The following is a 16,491-nucleotide window of genomic DNA, read 5'->3' on the forward strand; positions in this document are numbered from 1 at the left end:
AGCTTTTATGAATTATATTTAGTTTAATTTTCATACAAATATCAAGACTGAAAATTAAAACCCGAATATCATAATAGAACAGTCCAAAAAAATTTCAGATTTTCCAAAATCTTCAACACACATTTTTGTAAATGCCACTTTTTCAAAAATGAAGTTTCTGTAGGATTGAGCCCCTATAATGTCTGAATACAAACAAATTGAAATGCAATTCAAATTATCCGTTACAAAACTACATGACTCGCTGAAATTAATTCGAGTGGAGAAGGATAAAAGTAGAAATAACAGACACAACGTTAAAATAAATGGCCAATGTTTAGGTCAATTAATTAAAAATTTTTTGAATCGAAAACACACAGGCTTCAGTAGTTTTTATACAGACTAAATTCATCCTAATAGTATCCTAGAAAAGGTCAAACGGGTGTTCAACTTGAAATCCGTACACAAAAAGTATCGGATTACTGTCATTGGATTGAGGAGCCCATGCGCCCTTTAGAGTGGCAGGCGCGAGATATTACGAGTGGATGAGGATGCTCTTGAGATTTGATATTGAGTAAGTTTGAAAAAAGATTGACTTGCGCGAAGTCGACGACAACTTTAAAAAGTATTTAAAAGAAGGAAAAAGAAGATTCCGAGTCAAATGAGTGCGAGGGATTAGAGACACAATCATACAAACACATAAGACAGGCAAAAGTGGACGAAGAGAGGATGGACGGAGTGGTAGTTGCTCCTCTGAAGCTGGCTCTGTGCTCGTATTGTCCGCAATGTTTGGCTATTGCACACCACCGTAAAGCAGTGCTCCGCGAGTCTCCCGGAGCGAGTGAAGACTCATTCCACTAGTTGCTCCCTTTTTTGGAGCCCATCTATTGTAAGGCGCTCGTCTCCCGGAGGAAAAAGGTTGGAGAAGACAAACATGTTGGTTGACGAATGATGGGAAAGTGGGAGGATGAGGCGCCAATTAAAAAAACACATATTATCCGAGACGAGAGAAGTGATCGCGGGGAAGAGATGACCGATTCGCAGCGACTAATTGGTCAAGATTGTGTGAGAGGTGTCGGGTTTCTCGCGCACGAGTTGCGGAAAAACTACGGAAAACAAAAAGAAATGAGTGATGAAGAAATGGTTGAAAAGTCAGGATCACTTGTGTTGAAATTATTCAGATTTTATCTAGAAAAAACAAGAAACATAAAATTTGGGAAATTTTGTTAGAAGATCTATCTGGATGTCCAGAATCCATGAATTTCTCTTGTCCGGTTTCAGTTCTCAAATAAGGAAAAGCTGATCAACGTGTACACAAATTAAGATATTTTAAACCCAACTGGAATATCCTCACAAAAAATATTTCAAAAGATGAGGATATTTCAGAAAATTAGGTTATTTCTAGTACTTGAAGCTTCTAGTACAAAAAACACCGTAAGCGGTGAAAAAAAAAATTTATTTTTAAAATTTATTTCAACTTTTATGCGCGGATTTCATATTTAGTTTTATAGATCCTACTTGTTACCGTGTAAGTATTTTAATTTTGTGGAAAAGTGATAACATCTAAATAAATAATTGAAACCTTTCGAGGCACACCTTCGATTAGTTGAGTGTCAATTAATTATGTATCTCTACTTAGGAGTTGATAAGATCTCAAGATAAACGGAAATCGGGCAACAAAATGGTGAAAAACGGGATGCTGTTTGCGACGGAACCATAATTAGAATAGGTGTGTGACCCGTGAGTGACCGCCAAATTATTATGTTGGTACGTACACACTTGACAGAGACTGGGCCGGGGGAGGGTGGACACTGTTATAATGTGTCGGTATTCTGTGAGAGCCGACAATGCTCCAGGAGGACTCTTCAAGGGCAAACTGTGACTAATTGTGGAGAGGAGGGGAGTCCTGGCAATGAGCATTAAGGGGAAATACCTAATTTTTAATTTTTCTTTCAAAAGTTGGCTCAAACATTGAAAAATTTCGTGTCTGGGTACTGTGAGTTTGTCTTTATTTGCGAAATAAAAAAAACAACGCCTGTAAAAATATAAAAAACATGAAAATTATTTATTTAGTGAATTGAAATACTTTATTTCGATTTTTCAAATATTTACAGATTCAATGGAACTCGTCAGCAGCACAATAAAAGGCATCGGGAATCAATTAAAGCAAAGAGAAGTGTTCAGATTCCCAGAAGGTTGGGAAGAATCCAAGGTTTCCTAAGAGTTCTCGCTTCATTTCGAGACGCTTGCTCAGATCATAACTGAGAAAGATGGAGAGGGAGAGAAGAGAGACAGAGAGAAAAACTGTGAAATTGAGCCAAAAAACTCGGCATGTACCCAGAAATGACAGTGAATGACTAGAATGTGACGTGGCAGTTGGAGAGAAAAAACGACACGTATAGACAACAAGGAAATAGAGTCTAAAATAAGTCTAAGTTTGGCAAGATGCCAAGAATCATCGTCGTTCACCAGAATCCAATGAGATTACAGATACTGTATCTGAGAACCTTGTTCGTTTGATGGAATCACATGATTTCGCTTTTGTTAATTTTGGAGCTGTTGTCACAGTAGATGTACATTGAGCTTCGCATTTTGCGGACTCGTGTTTTAGGTTCTCAATTGCCTGAAAAAAATAAATTTTGGTTCAGGAACAATTAGATCGATGAACTTAATTTTTAGAGAGTTTAAAAATGTTTTGATTTTAAAATTTCACTATTTTCGAAATTCTAGATTTATTCTTGGTATTTTTTTTTCAAATTTTCAGATAATCAAAATAAATTTAAACTTACAGTATCACTAGCCACACTCGTTGCAGACCAAATGCTTTCTCTTCTTGCTTCAATATATGATACTGTTGTAGAGAATTTCGTTTTAGTCGAATCCTTTCTTGCCACATATCCATCTCCCCATTCCAATTCGAATTCTTCTGATGCTAATTTATTCGTTCTTTTCTTGGACATTGGAAGTGAAGCTAGAAAATCGGCAGGTAACTTTCCACGTGATTCTTTTGGTCCACAGCAACATGTGCAAAGAAATAATGCACAAAGAACTAGAGGAATCATTGCAATTGCAAGTGGAATTAATAACATTTCAATTTGAAATCTTGAGCATGCACGGTATTCAACTTCTCGTTTTGTTCTTCTAGACTCCTTTTCAGAAGACTCCAAACCATTTGTTTCGAGCTCATGGAGAAGATCGATATCAATTGTTGTACTGAAATATTTTAACTGTCAACAAAACATTTATTGTGTTATCAAAACAAATATCCCATTAACTTATCAATCATTTTAATCACTAAAAATCGGCCAAAAGCCAGGCCATCCCATCATCAGCAGCAGCAGCAGATTCGCGGGCGCGCGCACGAAACCTTTTCTTCAAAAGTTTTGATAAGGATTTTGATAAAATGATAAGAGGAGAGTGTTCTCTATGTCTTTTCTCTATCCCACCAGTGCTAACGGTTTCGCTCGTAAATCAATGTACCTTCCGTTGTCATTCAACGTTTTGTCTCGTTTTTCACGCGTCGGTCAACATAGAAAAGGTGAGAGAATACTGTTTCGGGAATGATGGGACACGAACAAAAGTCATCACTCAAAAAATATAGAAATGCTCCTAGAAGTATGGTTTCTCAAAACATAACATGAAAAAACATTTGACGATCACAGACCATGAGTCTTCAGGTTCAGTTGGGTTTTGCAAAACTCAAAAAAAAAAGGAAATTCATTTATACATTTAATCTCGAGATAAAGACCGGACGCAAAGCCAGTTTCGTCAAAGGTCACTTTTCTGCAAAACCGCTTTATCATACAGTTTGGATTGACCGTATATCGCTTGCGCGTGGCTTCCGGCGATATTCAGAACGGAAGCCCAATGCAAGGATACAGAAAAGTGTAGATTAAAGAAGATTTAAAAAAAAAAGAGAAAGATGATAATGAGGAGAAAGGAGAGGAAAAAGAGTATGTACATAATGAATACAAAAGATCAGTAGAGAATAGTTAAAAAGGTAAAAAGGATGTTATAAAATCTACTGACTACGAGACTTATGAAATTTAAAAAATTTAGCGACTGCTGCTCCATTTTCAGAACATGCCTTATGGATCATCGCTCAACAATATTTTTTGAATAATATTAAATACTTCCATTATCCCTAAACTTTATCGAAATCCATTGTACCCTAATGACCTCAAGGTCTAACTACCATATCAATATCTTACCTATTGACACTGTCTTCTGTACCGTTTGCCGACATAAAGCAGTTTTTATTGCAAGCTCTACAAAATGCTGGAGCTGTGTCGATACTTGTGAGAAGAGCCACGAGCACAATGAAAATTGAGAGCACGAGCCTTGAGATTTCGGTAGCCATGTCCTGAAAAGATCAATTAATCGATGAGAAGCAGTGGGAAACGATAAAGAGATAACGTAGTGGAGATAGAGAGAAAGATTGGGAGAGGCGGTTCGATATAGTACAAGAAAAAGACACGATTCTTTGCCTGCTGATTGATTTACACAAATCGCCGGCAATAGCTTCTGCTTCTTATTCTCCGTCGTCTTCTTCGTCTTTTGCTGATGTAATGACGAGAAGTAAAAGAGGGAAGAAGCCGAAGATGTACGGGTAGATGAACATACCATGTAATTGTAATTGTTCAACTGTCTTTTGTTTTGTCCGCCGCTAGGAGGACGCTCTCACCCCGTTTATTCCCACTTGTCATGACCAATATGATAAGAAGGTGAATGGGGGAGGAGCCAATGGTCCAATGGACTGGGGTTCAGGGTTTGAGGGGCATTTAGGGCGGAGAGAATATCCCTCTTACCCCCGGAACAAACCGGTATGGGTCACTCATTCTCGACTACAAAGATCACTTGGAAAGAGTTTAGAAAACATAATCTCAATGATAAAGAAGAAAACTCAAAGCATAGTGATTTGATGGTTGGCTTGGATTTGCTCTAATTTTATGATATTAGCTTTTCCTCACAAGAGTTGGCACAGATGTTGAGCTAAATAATTATCAGAAGTCAACCAACTGAGCAACTTTGTTGTTGCTAAATATTGTACAGTACATGTCTTAATTGACGCATTAAAATAATAGCTTTGACTACGGCGAATTACTTTTGACAAAATGTTCGAAACTATAGTTATTGGTTACCAGGTTGATTTTGTTTAATATTCTCGACGCCAAATCAGAAAATATATCCTAAACATTTTCAAGTAGAACTCCGTAACTCACCTGATTTTAATTTTGAGCTTACAAATCACTTCAATTTAATAAAACAGAGCCAGGCAAAAATCGTGAATGACTGAGATTAAGTGATATAACAAGAACGTTTTCACGAACAAGAATGATATTATGAAGGTTTTCGTAATGTTCCATCTGTATTTTAGAGCCTTACAACGTGATCTAGTTTTTTCTTTCGTTTTTATCGTCTTGACTTAAGCACTGGCAATTTTCTCACTTTTCAGTTTATCAGTTTTCTATTCCAATATCATACAAAACGTTCAACTTTCACTTTTAATAATTTTTTTCAGAGAGTAGTTTATGGAAGGAGAGTAGGGTTGGGTTCAAATAAAAAAATAAATTTGAGATTGGATGCTAGCTTAATATGAAACTTAAAATGAATGAGACGATGTTCTATGAAAAGTTACGAATAAATGATACCAAGTGAAAAAGATGATGACCGGAAACGGTATGATGGATTCGTAAAAAATCAATTAAGTCAAAGTATCAACCCAAATATTGAATAGTCAATCAAATCCATTAATCTCAATCCCATAAAACCTAATTTTTTGGGGGAAAAAGAAAAAATGGTTTAGAAACGAAACCGCAAGCTATCGATGGAGGAGTGAATGTCCATCCGTCGGAAATTCGATCGTAATCAGTCAGTGTGGGACGATGATGATAGATTGGCAGAAAAGAACGCGAAAATGAATGGAAGAAAAGAGAAGAGACGATTTGAAGAAGATGAAGAAGATGACCACGAGTTCAGTTCAGAAATATATAAATTGAACGAATGAAAAATACGTTTTCAGATGGAAACTCGTGAAAATTTCGCGATTCATCTTATTTTTTCTAATATAAAAATATGAAGAAATAGAAGGAATATACTATAGAATGAATCATGATTGACAACCCATGTAAAAAGGTTCAAGATGAAGGGCGGGTTAATCACCGATGTCTTCTTCAAAATGTTCTCGAAAAAAGAAGAAATGAAGAACGAGGATTCGTTTCAAAACTGATTCGATTAGCCATTAACAACCTATCAGCAAGCAACACCAAAACACTCCCACAATCAGAAGACAATCAGGCACCAATAATCTGCAGGAAATTTTTTTAAGTAGAAAGAAATTTGTTTTGGGAAAATGTATGCCATTTGAAAATTGTTAAGAATTAATGAGATCTTGAGGAACGTTCAGAATTTTAGAGCAAGTTGTTTAACAAATGAACATCATAAAAATTGAATTAAAAACTTGCAAAGGAATATCATGATTGGTAAATCACTCAAATCGAATTTCCTGTTTAGATTAAGCCGAAAAAAATTACACAAACTCTCAATGGCTCCCACCAGTCTGGCCACCAAAACATGAATCAGAAAAGTACACAAAATCAAACGAGGCGGAACGATTCATGACAGATAATTGGATCATAGTAGGTATTGTGTACTTTTTCAGCAGATTTTGTCTGACATTACCGTTTTCTATATATATTTATTTCTTCCTCAAACGAAGAAAAAGACAAAAAGAGAGTGAAGGGCATTGAAACAATGTAGGTCATTCTACAAGACAAGGGACATGCAATCGTTTGTCAAATGTACACTAAACCGTTCGAGAATTCATTTTTTCAAAAACTATCTACTCACTATTAGTTCAAGTTTATGATACTATGACTACGGCGAATTACTTTTGACAAAATGTTCGAAACACAGAAAAATTTAAAAGTTTGTTTTTTTAATCTTATTAATAATAAGTAAAATAAAATAATGATAAAAAAGAACAAAGACTAATGCCTGACAGTCCGACCTCAAAAAGATAATATGACACAAAAACTTTTGAAAATCCGCAAGTGACGAAACGTGATAAAAAGACGAAGGGAAAATGGGTGGAGACAATAAAGAAGTCATAAAGTGAGAAAATTAAATAGAAGAGAGATAGAAGATAGAAGATAATATGGTTCAGATATTGTTTGTATTTGATATATCCTTCTACCATATCATCCGTCATCCGGATAGTAGTCTTTGTCCTATGTCCGTCTGACTGGCGCCAAGTTTTACGAGAGAAGGCATAGGCGCCACTCGAGGACACTTTCCAACTTGATCCCTTTCCATTGCCTCATGTATTTGCACGGCTACCTTATCAAAGTCATGACACAAGGCAAAAAAGATTGTTGGGAGCATTTTGGAATGTGTCATGTGACCCGACAATACAACTTACAATTACAATTCGGGGAAAAACCGAAAATAATTAATGGAACTTTCGCTACTTTTAGAAGATTTGCCATGGTTGAAAAATGTTTCGATTAAAAACTTCCAGAAATCAGTTGTCAAAATGTTTCGAATATCTATAGACTTAAGTTAAACTTGTTCAATCTAAATTTTAATTTAAAAAAAACAAAAAGCTACCAAGTTTCCTTTTCTTACAGTTTTCAATCGGAGGCACATCACTAAGTTTCTGAAAATCTGATGAACACAGAACAAAAAGGAAAAAACTACATTAGAGCCAAAGTATGAACTACCACAAGGTGAAAGCCAAAATTTTGCGACGATTTGTGACTTCAGGATATCTCAAAACAAGGTTGCATTATTTCGATAGACCGTAGAATAAGTAACAAAGTCTGAACAGTCCGAAATACTAAAACAACACAAAAAAATCTTATTTTGAAATATAACTCTCAAACTCTGTAGATTTTTGGCAACTGTAAACTTCAAGTCATATTTCAATTTACTAGCCCGATTCGTATTCTCTTCCTCTGTTCCAATACATTTCTAATACGATTGCAAAAATCGACTTTGGGATTCGTCATAGGATTTGTTTTGGAACTTAGGACACGGAAAGTTTTGTTGTAGTAAAGAGGTTTAGGAAAATTGATGTTTTGGCATTCAACAGAAGATTCTCGAAAGCTTGTCGCAGACAGTAATATATGAACATAGACGGGCGCTCTTTGTGTGTTGCACTCTAAAACCAGATTATGAAATCAAAGAAACAGAACCTTCCTGGAAAGTTCACACAATATTTTTCGTAACATCTCTCATTCTAATCCCTCTCTTTATATCCAATCAATCTTGTCTCTCCGCATCATGGTCATCGCCTTCATCACTTCCGGTGTTCTCCCCTTCTGTCCATTTCAATCGGAAGTTCGGACCAAACCTTTGATGGTCAAGTCAAACGGTTGCAGCAGAATAAAAAAGAAAAGAGAGGCGGTTTCATTGGACGTTTCTCTCTTTCCTGATACCGTCCCTTTGCATTAAGATGCGCGATGCAAAAGACAGGACGACGCAGATAAATCACGGTTAGAAAAAATTATATTGGAGGAGAAACTGACAAAAAACAAAGACATCGGAAGAAAATTGACGGATAGACGGAAGCCTCAGCAACGCATCCGACGGAAACATAAAGAGAGTCTAATTGGATATGGTTTGAGTTAGATATATGCATCTAAGTTAAAAGTTAGTGGTTCAGGAAATGATTAGCAATGAAATTAACGACACAATTAGGATTGATGAATATTTGTACTTGGATGATCTTAATCGGGAAAAGCTTTCGAGAATTTCTAATGCGTTCTAAGAGTTGATAGATTTTAAATAAATCAAACTGAAATTATCAATTAATACCTGTTTACAACTATTTTTAATACCACTTTCAAAAAGTGTCCATGTGGTTGAGAACCAAAACCTGATCCGAAAATGTCTTGCAGGATGTCACTGAATTCACAGTACTCTCTGACATTACCACTCACTCTCTATCTCTCATAACAAGCATCTAGAGGTTTACTTGCCTACCTGCCTGCCTATGAGCTTGTCGTGAACTCCGATAATAGTGTTGGTTAGGTCCACTCCTCAATATATAACTTCAACTAATATGTTGACAGTTCAATAGATAGTGTACCATGTCCGTAGGCGTAGGTCGCTTGCTTTAGCTTCAGCACAAATGAGTCTATTACAACTTGCGATATTAAAATTTTTGGTGATTCATAATTTGGAAACTCTAGTTCATAGTGCTACCATCGGATTTTGATTTTGATAACAGAACAGAGAATTGTATATCTCAATTTAAATTATCTAGTATTTTTGACGAAACATTGTTGTTGATTTATCTATAAATTCCAAGATTTACGTTTATTGATTTCTCTAATATTAATCGAGCTTACAGCTCTCAAGAAAACATCGATCTTTTTTTGAAAAGAAAGGAATTTTCTTAAGTCGTTTTCTTTCATATCTTAATTTCTGTAAGAACATTGAGAATACCAGTATACAGTTTCATTGCTTATCATATGTCTAGTCAGTATGTCTAGTTGACAAACTGACCATGTAAAGTGATAAAAATGTAACTAAAAGTCTAAATATTTACAAAATGATAACATCTTTATTAGCCAGGTAATTCTCTTGAATTTCGGAAAATCGCACACATGGATTTCCAATGATAAACTGGAATTGAAAATTGCTTAAGATTTTAAATTAAAACATTCAATGCTTCCAAAATGCTCATATTTGAAAATTAAAGACCGGCTGTGAAGACCTGTGAACTCATCGAGGATTATCCCCTTTTTGGCTAAAAGTGTTCAATTTGAAATGTTTTTTCACTGTATCTTTTTAGTTAGCAAACAAATTTATATCTTATATATTTCAGTAATGAGATCTATGAGATTTTGGGGACAATAATAGTGATCAAAATATTAAGATGGTTTGATTGGCTTGAAGTTACCAAAAGTAAGATCAAAGCATGGTAACTGAAAAGTATGTTTCACAAATAAAGAATTCCATTGTGATTTTCGAATTTAAAAAGACAAGAAACATGAGGAAACAAGAATAGAACACAAAGATTCATTAATTAGTTCAAAATGAGTCATATAGACAGAAATCCATCTCAAGGGTACTGTAGTTATACAGTAAGAGCTTGATTATGGATTCAGGGGTACACAGTGATCTAGAAAAAAAAGAAAATTGAGGAAAGAAGAAAAGCAAATTGTTATGTGTTCGCTTTCGATTAATCAGAATAAATGACATCGCAATGAGATGAGAAGGAGGAGGAAGAGGATTCGATTGCATCAGAAAATGATTTAAAAAATGGTAGGGAAGAGAAAGTTTGTTGTCCGTGAGAGGCGAGAATTCAGTGATTGAATGAGGCAAAGCTTCAACCCTCAGCTGTCCTATTAAAAACCTTGTCGCGCAATAAGTGTGACCTCCGCTTTAATTTCTTTTGTTCTTCACGCCCGTCCGTCATCTTCTATCTGTAGTTTTCAGTTTTTGTCAGTGGTCGTAATGCTTGTGGTGGTGGCGAACTTCTTTTTGACTACAAAAATAACGAATATTCATACAAGTCTTATGACATCAAATTGCGGATCATGCTTTGATAGACCTTGTCATGTGGTCCTCCAACTAATGGATAAGCTAATTAACATCTACATTCCGAATACTGAGTCATTTGGCGGTCAAGTCGCTAGGAAATGTTTCGTTCACTAGGTTCAAAATATACTTTATTTTCGTACAATTAACAATAATTTCACAACACGGATAATAATTATATGATGGATTCAGGGGAGCATTGTACATAAATATGAAATTATTTTCAGATTAATGTACCATTCGTACTGATTCCTACTACTCAAAAAACAAGCATTTAGAAATTCAGAGTTTAAATTTTTGAATTACTAAACACTGACATCTGCTTACTAGAAAATAGCATCAACATATCAGTAATTTAATGTAGATGGCCAACTAAATTGATATGGCATCGAAAAATTGTGAATCATGGAAGGCCTAGAAGGAATGGGAAACACGACGTATAGAACATAAATAAATTAAAATCACATAATCAATCAATTATCGCCTAATGTGCACGTTTTTGGCTGGACACGATCATGTGCTCTTCAGCTTTGCGAACAGCAGCAGAAATGGCATGATCGGTTTTAGAGCGGTAGCATCCGAGCAGCTTCTCACAGTGATCTTCTCCGTTTGAGATGGCATCCATCTGAAATAAAGCTGCATTTTACAACAACACATAATTTTTCAACAAACCTTTTTCAAAAGATCGTAAACTATATTATCATTTACATCACTGTCATGTTTGTATGCAGGATGAGATTGTACGAATCCACGTGTCCAGTGAGCCAAAGTATTAATCTCTCCAGTTGCTCGTTTCTGAAAATATAAACTTGTTTGATAAAAACTTACAGAAGACTTACCGAAATAAAGTTCAAATATTGAGAAATCGTACACCGAGTATCCACATCAACATCAGCAGAATCTAGAAATTGGCGAATAAGTGAAATGAGACCTGGGAATCCATTTTTCTTTCCATTGATAATCTCATCAATCGACATTTCTTCAATATCTTGACTAGGTGGTCCACATTTCTCCGATCCTTTCAAATTTTCGGGAGCAGATTTGCACTCAGCCAATCCTTTTCTGAACAGGAATTTCTGATTGAGAACTGCATCTTTTTGCTGAGCACGCTTCATATTTTCAGTAACCATTGAAATTGGCATCAAATATGTCAGCCTGAAGGAGATCATCATTCTGGTGAGCAATACAACGAAGCAACAGTATGCTGCATTTTCAAAGTCGGTCAGTTGAACTTCAGTTGGCCGGAATTCGACTCTCCATCCGATTTCTGGAGCATCTGGTGGTGGTGGCTTGAATCGCATGTTCATCCAATTCGATGATTGAATTGTTTCAAAGTGTTCACTGCTTTTCTCATCGTCCTGTTCGATACGCTCACGGAAAACTTGATGTGGATCACGAATGAACATATGCGCAATATGTTTTGCCAGTGGCTCATCAATATTTCCATCAATTAGTTGTTTATATATGGTTTCGTCGTATTGAAGAGGAATATCATTGTAGCCAACAGAACATGGATAAATGTAACAGTCCGTGGAGTCGTAGCGCTGAAATATAACTTTTTAGCTAAAGAATTGAGTTTTTAGTCTAATTGTTTGTTGTATAATTCAACTTTTCCAATAATATTTGACAAAACATAAACTGTCACTCACACTCTTATCAATAACCCATTTCGAATTCTTGAGAGGTTCCAATCCTCTTTCCTCCGGTGTACGATCGTCGACACTTGCACTAATGATATCCCATCTAGAATCGACATTGGATAATTTTCCACGGAAGATTGGTGTGGCGGCAGAGAGTGCCAGTAGAATCGGTGTAATCGGTGTCAGCTGATCGTACAACCATCTGGCTTCATCGACGTTCACAGCCTGGAAAGTGACTTGAAGACAACAGCACCCCATTCCGAATCCCATATGATCCATATAAATGTGATCAGGTTTCGCATCACGAGTATCATCAGGACCTCCAAGTGCAGATAAATCTTCAACGAATGGACTGGGGGTGTTCGTATCCTTGAATATCGGGACGTTGATAGCTACTTTACTTCCTCTGCGACCTTTAATATTTTTGGTAAGATTCTTGAAACGTGGATGGCCCAAGAATACAGCTTGTTCTGGCCAGAAAACGCTATTAGCTGCATCATCATTCTTTCTATCAGCTGCTACTTCCGGGAATGTGAATCCAGGTACTCCAAGAGATGGGAACGATATCGATAGACATGTTTCATCCTGTAATATTCAATTTATTATAATAACTTTGTTTATTTTCTAATCTCTAGGTTTCTAAACTATTTTCTTCAAACTATTTCCACTTTATCTCACCTTCTTTAATAACTTTTTGACGACCTGTCTGCGCAATTTCATGTTTGCCTCGACAATGTTGAAGCAAGCGATGAGACCTGAAACATTCTGCTTTATGATGTATTTTACAATCTCTTATAAACTGAGAGTGGAACCAAATTTCTTACCTCCGTAAGGCATTCCGGGGGTTCCCTCGATCATGTAGGATCCGAATTCTGGTCTCCAAAGGAATCGATTGGCAGTTCCAAGCATCGCATTCACCTGCTCTTCGGCTTGTAACTTATTAAGAAGCTCTTCAGCTTTGCACGACACGCGAACTTTCTTGTTTGCGTCATCAAATTTTACAATAGTGTATTCAATCTCATCTCCCCATTTCAATTGATCTCCGTGTCTTGATTTCAGACGATGGTAGAGATTGATGAATTGAGCAATTCCGTGCTTCTGAAATAAAATCACTGATAATTACACTGAATATCAAAAGTGCAAACCTTGATATAATCAATGTGCGGTACGGTTTCTGCCCACGTCAACGGACTACCTTTCGTCAAAAGACCCATTCTGCAAAAAAATACAAATGATAACATTAGAAGGAAAGTTACATCAGTTCAATAAGTCGTTTGAAGGAAAGTACAACAATTCAGAAAATCAAAAGGAAACATTAAATCTCATGATGATAAAGTGATATTTTGTTTGTTGGTTTTACGGATGAAACATCTTTTAATAGGACTCAGATTTGCAATTTAAAATTTTAGAAATATTAAAATCCGTTCAGAAAGGTTACAAAACAAGTGTTCAGGAAATCAACTACAGAACTCCTACCGTAGTCCTAATTGGAATTCAAAAATTTCACTAACGTTAAGAGATGTTAAGTCATGAAAAATGGAACTTCGTTCGCATCTAAAAAAATACTTTCAATACAATTAGTCAAGTTTAATAAGATAATAAAGATTGTCAGAAAGAATGAACAGACGATAAAAGTTTGATAAAAAGCTTGATTTTCGCACAACGGATCACAAAATGTTGTGATCTAGAAAATCTCGTTAAATGGAAAATGCGAGCGTTTTTCCCATGGTAACTCTATGTCTATTCTCCCTACAAGCTTCTCAAATTTATGTTCTGTCTCTACTCCTACGTCTCTACATCTCTCCTGAAGGCTTTTCAATATTTGTCAGCATTTTTCCCCTCTATATGACGAATTTCTTTGCAATTGTCATCATGAGCTAGTGATGAGATTGTTAGAAAAATTAAAATGAACTTATCAAAATAAAGTCCATTCAACAAGCGAAGAGGAGATGGAAAATGGAGAACTATAGAAACAGAAAAACACAGCAAATAAAGAAGTTGAGAAAACACGAGCGAGCGGATCAATATTTGGACGATTAAGACGGAACCTAGTGGTTGATAAGACAGTGTTGCTAATCAGGAGAATGAGAAAGAAAGAGACAAATATGACTTGAATGAGCTATTGGGCTTTGCTAGGATTGTGACGTGAATATGTGAAATTTGATGCTTTCGAAAAAAAAGTGGTGGAAAGTGAAGAACCCAAAAACAAGAATTACCCAGATGCAAAATTTGCGTCAAAGTACGGTACCCGGTCTCGACGCGAAAATTTATGTTAAAAGGGTATGCGCCTTGAAAGAGTACTGTAATTCTGAAATTACGTGGCTCTAGAATTCATCTATTTTTATAGTTTTTCGTTAAAAAAATTTATTGAAAAACTGAAATAGGACAATTATTTAAAATACATTTATTTTTAACAAATGAAAAAATTATGAAAAATTGTGCAGCTACGAAAATTTGAAAAAAAATATGGCTTTTCCCGCAAGCGGCCGCTTGAGATATCATAACTTCGCGAAATTCAGTCGATTTTTTTGTGAAAAAGGTAACAGCTGTTGCAATAAATCTGTAAAATTTTCTAAAAATCTAGAAATTTTTTGTCGCGCCGAGACCGGGTACCGTATTTTAGCGCAAAAAATCGCAGAGAGTTGAAGCAATCATACAGTTAGAATTCAAATGTGAAATTGCAAGTAGTTATGAATAAATAAACCTTCTAGTTTGTGGCAAACATGAGTAAACTAAAAAATAGTTATTTATTACACGAATAATTGAATTATATTCAAAATCCGATAAGTTACTTTGACACTAATCATACACATTGTTGATTCGAATATCGAATATCACAGAAAAGAGCATTGATAATTAACAGGATCATGAACCAAGAGGACTGTAGAGAAAACAAAAAATAGGTGACAAGTTAAAGCGAATGGACCGAACAAGAGGAAAAAAAACAAACTAGCTCGCAACAAAAAATTAACGTTTGATATCTATGAAACTGTGATAGATTAAAGTAAAAGGAGATAATGAAAGGTAACGGCAAGTGGAAATCGAGGAATGTGCGAACTTAGAAATTACTTTCCAACACGAATATCACGTTGACTGAAAGCTTCAATACAGTAGTCGAGTCCTCGTCGTGAGCATGGAAGCCGTGGTGACTGCAGGAATTCAGTTATTCGAAGATTCCAAGGAGGATAACCGCATAATGTAGGAACATTTCCAATTCGGAGTAAAAAGTCTGGGTCACTCAAATGAAACTTTTCTTCTAGAATTTTCGATACTTTCTCCACAGTAATCGGTTCGTCGTCACGACATAACTGTAAAAAAATATGTTACGTTAAATATGGCTCGCTCCTTAACTTACAGTTTTACATGTCTCCACAAGCGCGTCTTTGCCCATTTTCCTTGATAATACGTTAACCTGAATACTAGCAAGATCGTCAGAATGTACAAGTCGGCCATCGCAGTAGAGATCAGCTCGCTGAAATTGTTCATATTCGATGAATTGTATGAGGTTACAAGCATACCGTGAAAATGCGACAAGCCTGTTCAATCTGACTAATTTGGTTGACCAGGTCTCCGAATGGATCATAGATTGACAATTGTCGAATTTCCGCAGAAACACAACTATCCATTAGTTGTATTACTTCGGTCTGCAACAATAAAACGTTGAAACTTTTTTTCTTGAATTTACGTTTTTTTTAAATTTTGCTCATCATCAGAAAAACGTTTTCTAGACAAGATTTTGTGTTAAATACAAAACATGTACGCTTTTTAAATTTCTATCGACTTTTGTATTTTTCACATGATTTGTCAAAATGTATGAATTTTGCGGTTATAAATACTTTTTATTGAAAAATTATAAAAAATTGATAAAAATTCCGGAGCAACAGGAATTCAGCACACTTTGAAAGCCCATACCTTATGGAATTTAATAAAAATGTGTGGCTGTATTTTTACGCAAAATTTGCAAAATTTTCAGTCTGGGTAATTTTTTAAAAACTAGAAAAAATACAGTTAAATTTTTTTCAATTAATTAAATTAAAAAATTTAGATATTATCAAAATTTATAAACTGACATGTGAAAACTGCTAGTTAAAAAAAATTAGGTTTAATTTCAAGATAAAATGTTACCAAGTCGATGAGACGCTCCTCCGTGAAACAGACAGCTAAATGAGTGGGAATCCGTATTCTCACATTGTCCGTTTTCCTATTCTTCATGGCGATCTGTGCCCACAACGGTGAATATCCTAAGAAGTTGCATACGAGCATCACGAGCCAATAGACAGCACGAACTGCTCCAACACAGATCCACCCTACATCTAGCATCTGAATT

The 16,491-nt window shown here is 35.7% G+C and overlaps 3 protein-coding genes and 8 non-coding genes across 11 annotated transcripts; 5 read left to right on the forward strand and 6 right to left on the reverse strand.

Moving 5' to 3' along the window:
* Nucleotides 1–932: 932 nt before the first annotated feature.
* Nucleotides 933–1,070, forward strand: F37B12.13. The gene has a single exon (NR_051494.1). It is a non-coding gene; the product is annotated as an Unclassified non-coding RNA F37B12.13 (non-coding RNA).
* Nucleotides 1,071–1,971: 901 nt separating this feature from the next.
* Nucleotides 1,972–4,346, reverse strand: F37B12.1 (uncharacterized protein). The gene is made up of 3 exons (NM_063525.5): nt 4,188–4,346; nt 2,766–3,189; nt 1,972–2,599 (listed from the first exon to the last, which is right to left on the reverse strand). Exons 1-3 carry the CDS (start codon nt 4,334–4,336, stop codon nt 2,432–2,434), a joined length of 741 nt encoding a protein of 246 aa, NP_495926.2. The 5' UTR covers nt 4,337–4,346; the 3' UTR covers nt 1,972–2,431.
* On the forward strand, nt 3,363–3,393 carry F37B12.5. The gene has a single exon (NR_051495.1). It is a non-coding gene; the product is annotated as an Unclassified non-coding RNA F37B12.5 (non-coding RNA).
* Nucleotides 3,782–3,920, reverse strand: F37B12.10. The gene has a single exon (NR_051496.1). It is a non-coding gene; the product is annotated as an Unclassified non-coding RNA F37B12.10 (non-coding RNA).
* On the forward strand, nt 3,783–3,984 carry F37B12.9. The gene has a single exon (NR_051497.1). It is a non-coding gene; the product is annotated as an Unclassified non-coding RNA F37B12.9 (non-coding RNA).
* A 1,470-nt stretch (nt 4,347–5,816) lies between the features above and the next one.
* Nucleotides 5,817–5,905, reverse strand: F37B12.7. Its single transcript, NR_051499.1, has one exon. It is a non-coding gene; the product is annotated as an Unclassified non-coding RNA F37B12.7 (non-coding RNA).
* On the forward strand, nt 5,817–5,905 carry F37B12.8. The gene has a single exon (NR_051498.1). It is a non-coding gene; the product is annotated as an Unclassified non-coding RNA F37B12.8 (non-coding RNA).
* A 4,615-nt stretch (nt 5,906–10,520) lies between these two features.
* Nucleotides 10,521–10,620, reverse strand: F37B12.12. The gene has a single exon (NR_051500.1). It is a non-coding gene; the product is annotated as an Unclassified non-coding RNA F37B12.12 (non-coding RNA).
* Nucleotides 10,621–10,639: 19 nt separating this feature from the next.
* On the reverse strand, nt 10,640–13,379 carry gcs-1 (Glutamate--cysteine ligase). The gene is made up of 7 exons (NM_063526.9): nt 13,310–13,379; nt 12,989–13,262; nt 12,843–12,919; nt 12,174–12,749; nt 11,364–12,068; nt 11,197–11,319; nt 10,640–11,149 (listed from the first exon to the last, which is right to left on the reverse strand). The coding sequence occupies exons 1-7, from the start codon at nt 13,376–13,378 to the stop codon at nt 11,009–11,011; spliced, it is 1,965 nt and encodes a 654-aa protein (NP_495927.2). The 5' UTR covers nt 13,379; the 3' UTR covers nt 10,640–11,008.
* Nucleotides 13,380–13,940: 561 nt separating this feature from the next.
* F37B12.11 lies at nt 13,941–14,228 on the forward strand. Its single transcript, NR_051501.1, has one exon. It is a non-coding gene; the product is annotated as an Unclassified non-coding RNA F37B12.11 (non-coding RNA).
* A 673-nt stretch (nt 14,229–14,901) lies between these two features.
* F37B12.3 (ditrans,polycis-polyprenyl diphosphate synthase [(2E,6E)-farnesyldiphosphate specific]) lies at nt 14,902–16,484 on the reverse strand (the record flags this gene model as incomplete). The annotated part of the gene is made up of 4 exons (NM_001393143.1): nt 14,902–15,472; nt 15,520–15,636; nt 15,683–15,808; nt 16,290–16,484. 4 exons carry the CDS (start codon nt 16,482–16,484, stop codon nt 15,230–15,232), a joined length of 681 nt encoding a protein of 226 aa, NP_001379086.1. The 3' UTR covers nt 14,902–15,229.
* Nucleotides 16,485–16,491: the final 7 nt, after the last annotated feature.

This window comes from Caenorhabditis elegans, chromosome II (assembly GCF_000002985.6).
Source record: "Caenorhabditis elegans chromosome II".
Lineage (NCBI taxonomy): Eukaryota > Metazoa > Nematoda > Chromadorea > Rhabditida > Rhabditidae > Caenorhabditis > Caenorhabditis elegans.

Bases quoted from the DNA above. Each gene is read 5' to 3' on its own strand.
- gcs-1 (NM_063526.9), bottom strand. From the start codon at position 13,378: ATGGGTCTTTTGACGAAAGGTAGTCCGTTGACGTGGGCAGAAACCGTA. The intron at 12,750-12,842 runs GTGAGATAAAGT...TGAATATTACAG, and splicing joins TCAAAAAGTTATTAAAGAAG to GATGAAACATGTCTATCGAT. The intron at 12,069-12,173 runs GTGAGTGACAGT...GTTATATTTCAG, and splicing joins AATGGGTTATTGATAAGAGT to CGCTACGACTCCACGGACTG.
- F37B12.1 (NM_063525.5), bottom strand. From the start codon at position 4,336: ATGGCTACCGAAATCTCAAGGCTCGTGCTCTCAATTTTCATTGTGCTC. The intron at 3,190-4,187 runs GTAAGATATTGA...AAAATATTTCAG, and splicing joins ACAGAAGACAGTGTCAATAG to TACAACAATTGATATCGATC. The intron at 2,600-2,765 runs GTAAGTTTAAAT...TATTTTTTTCAG, and splicing joins CGAGTGTGGCTAGTGATACT to GCAATTGAGAACCTAAAACA.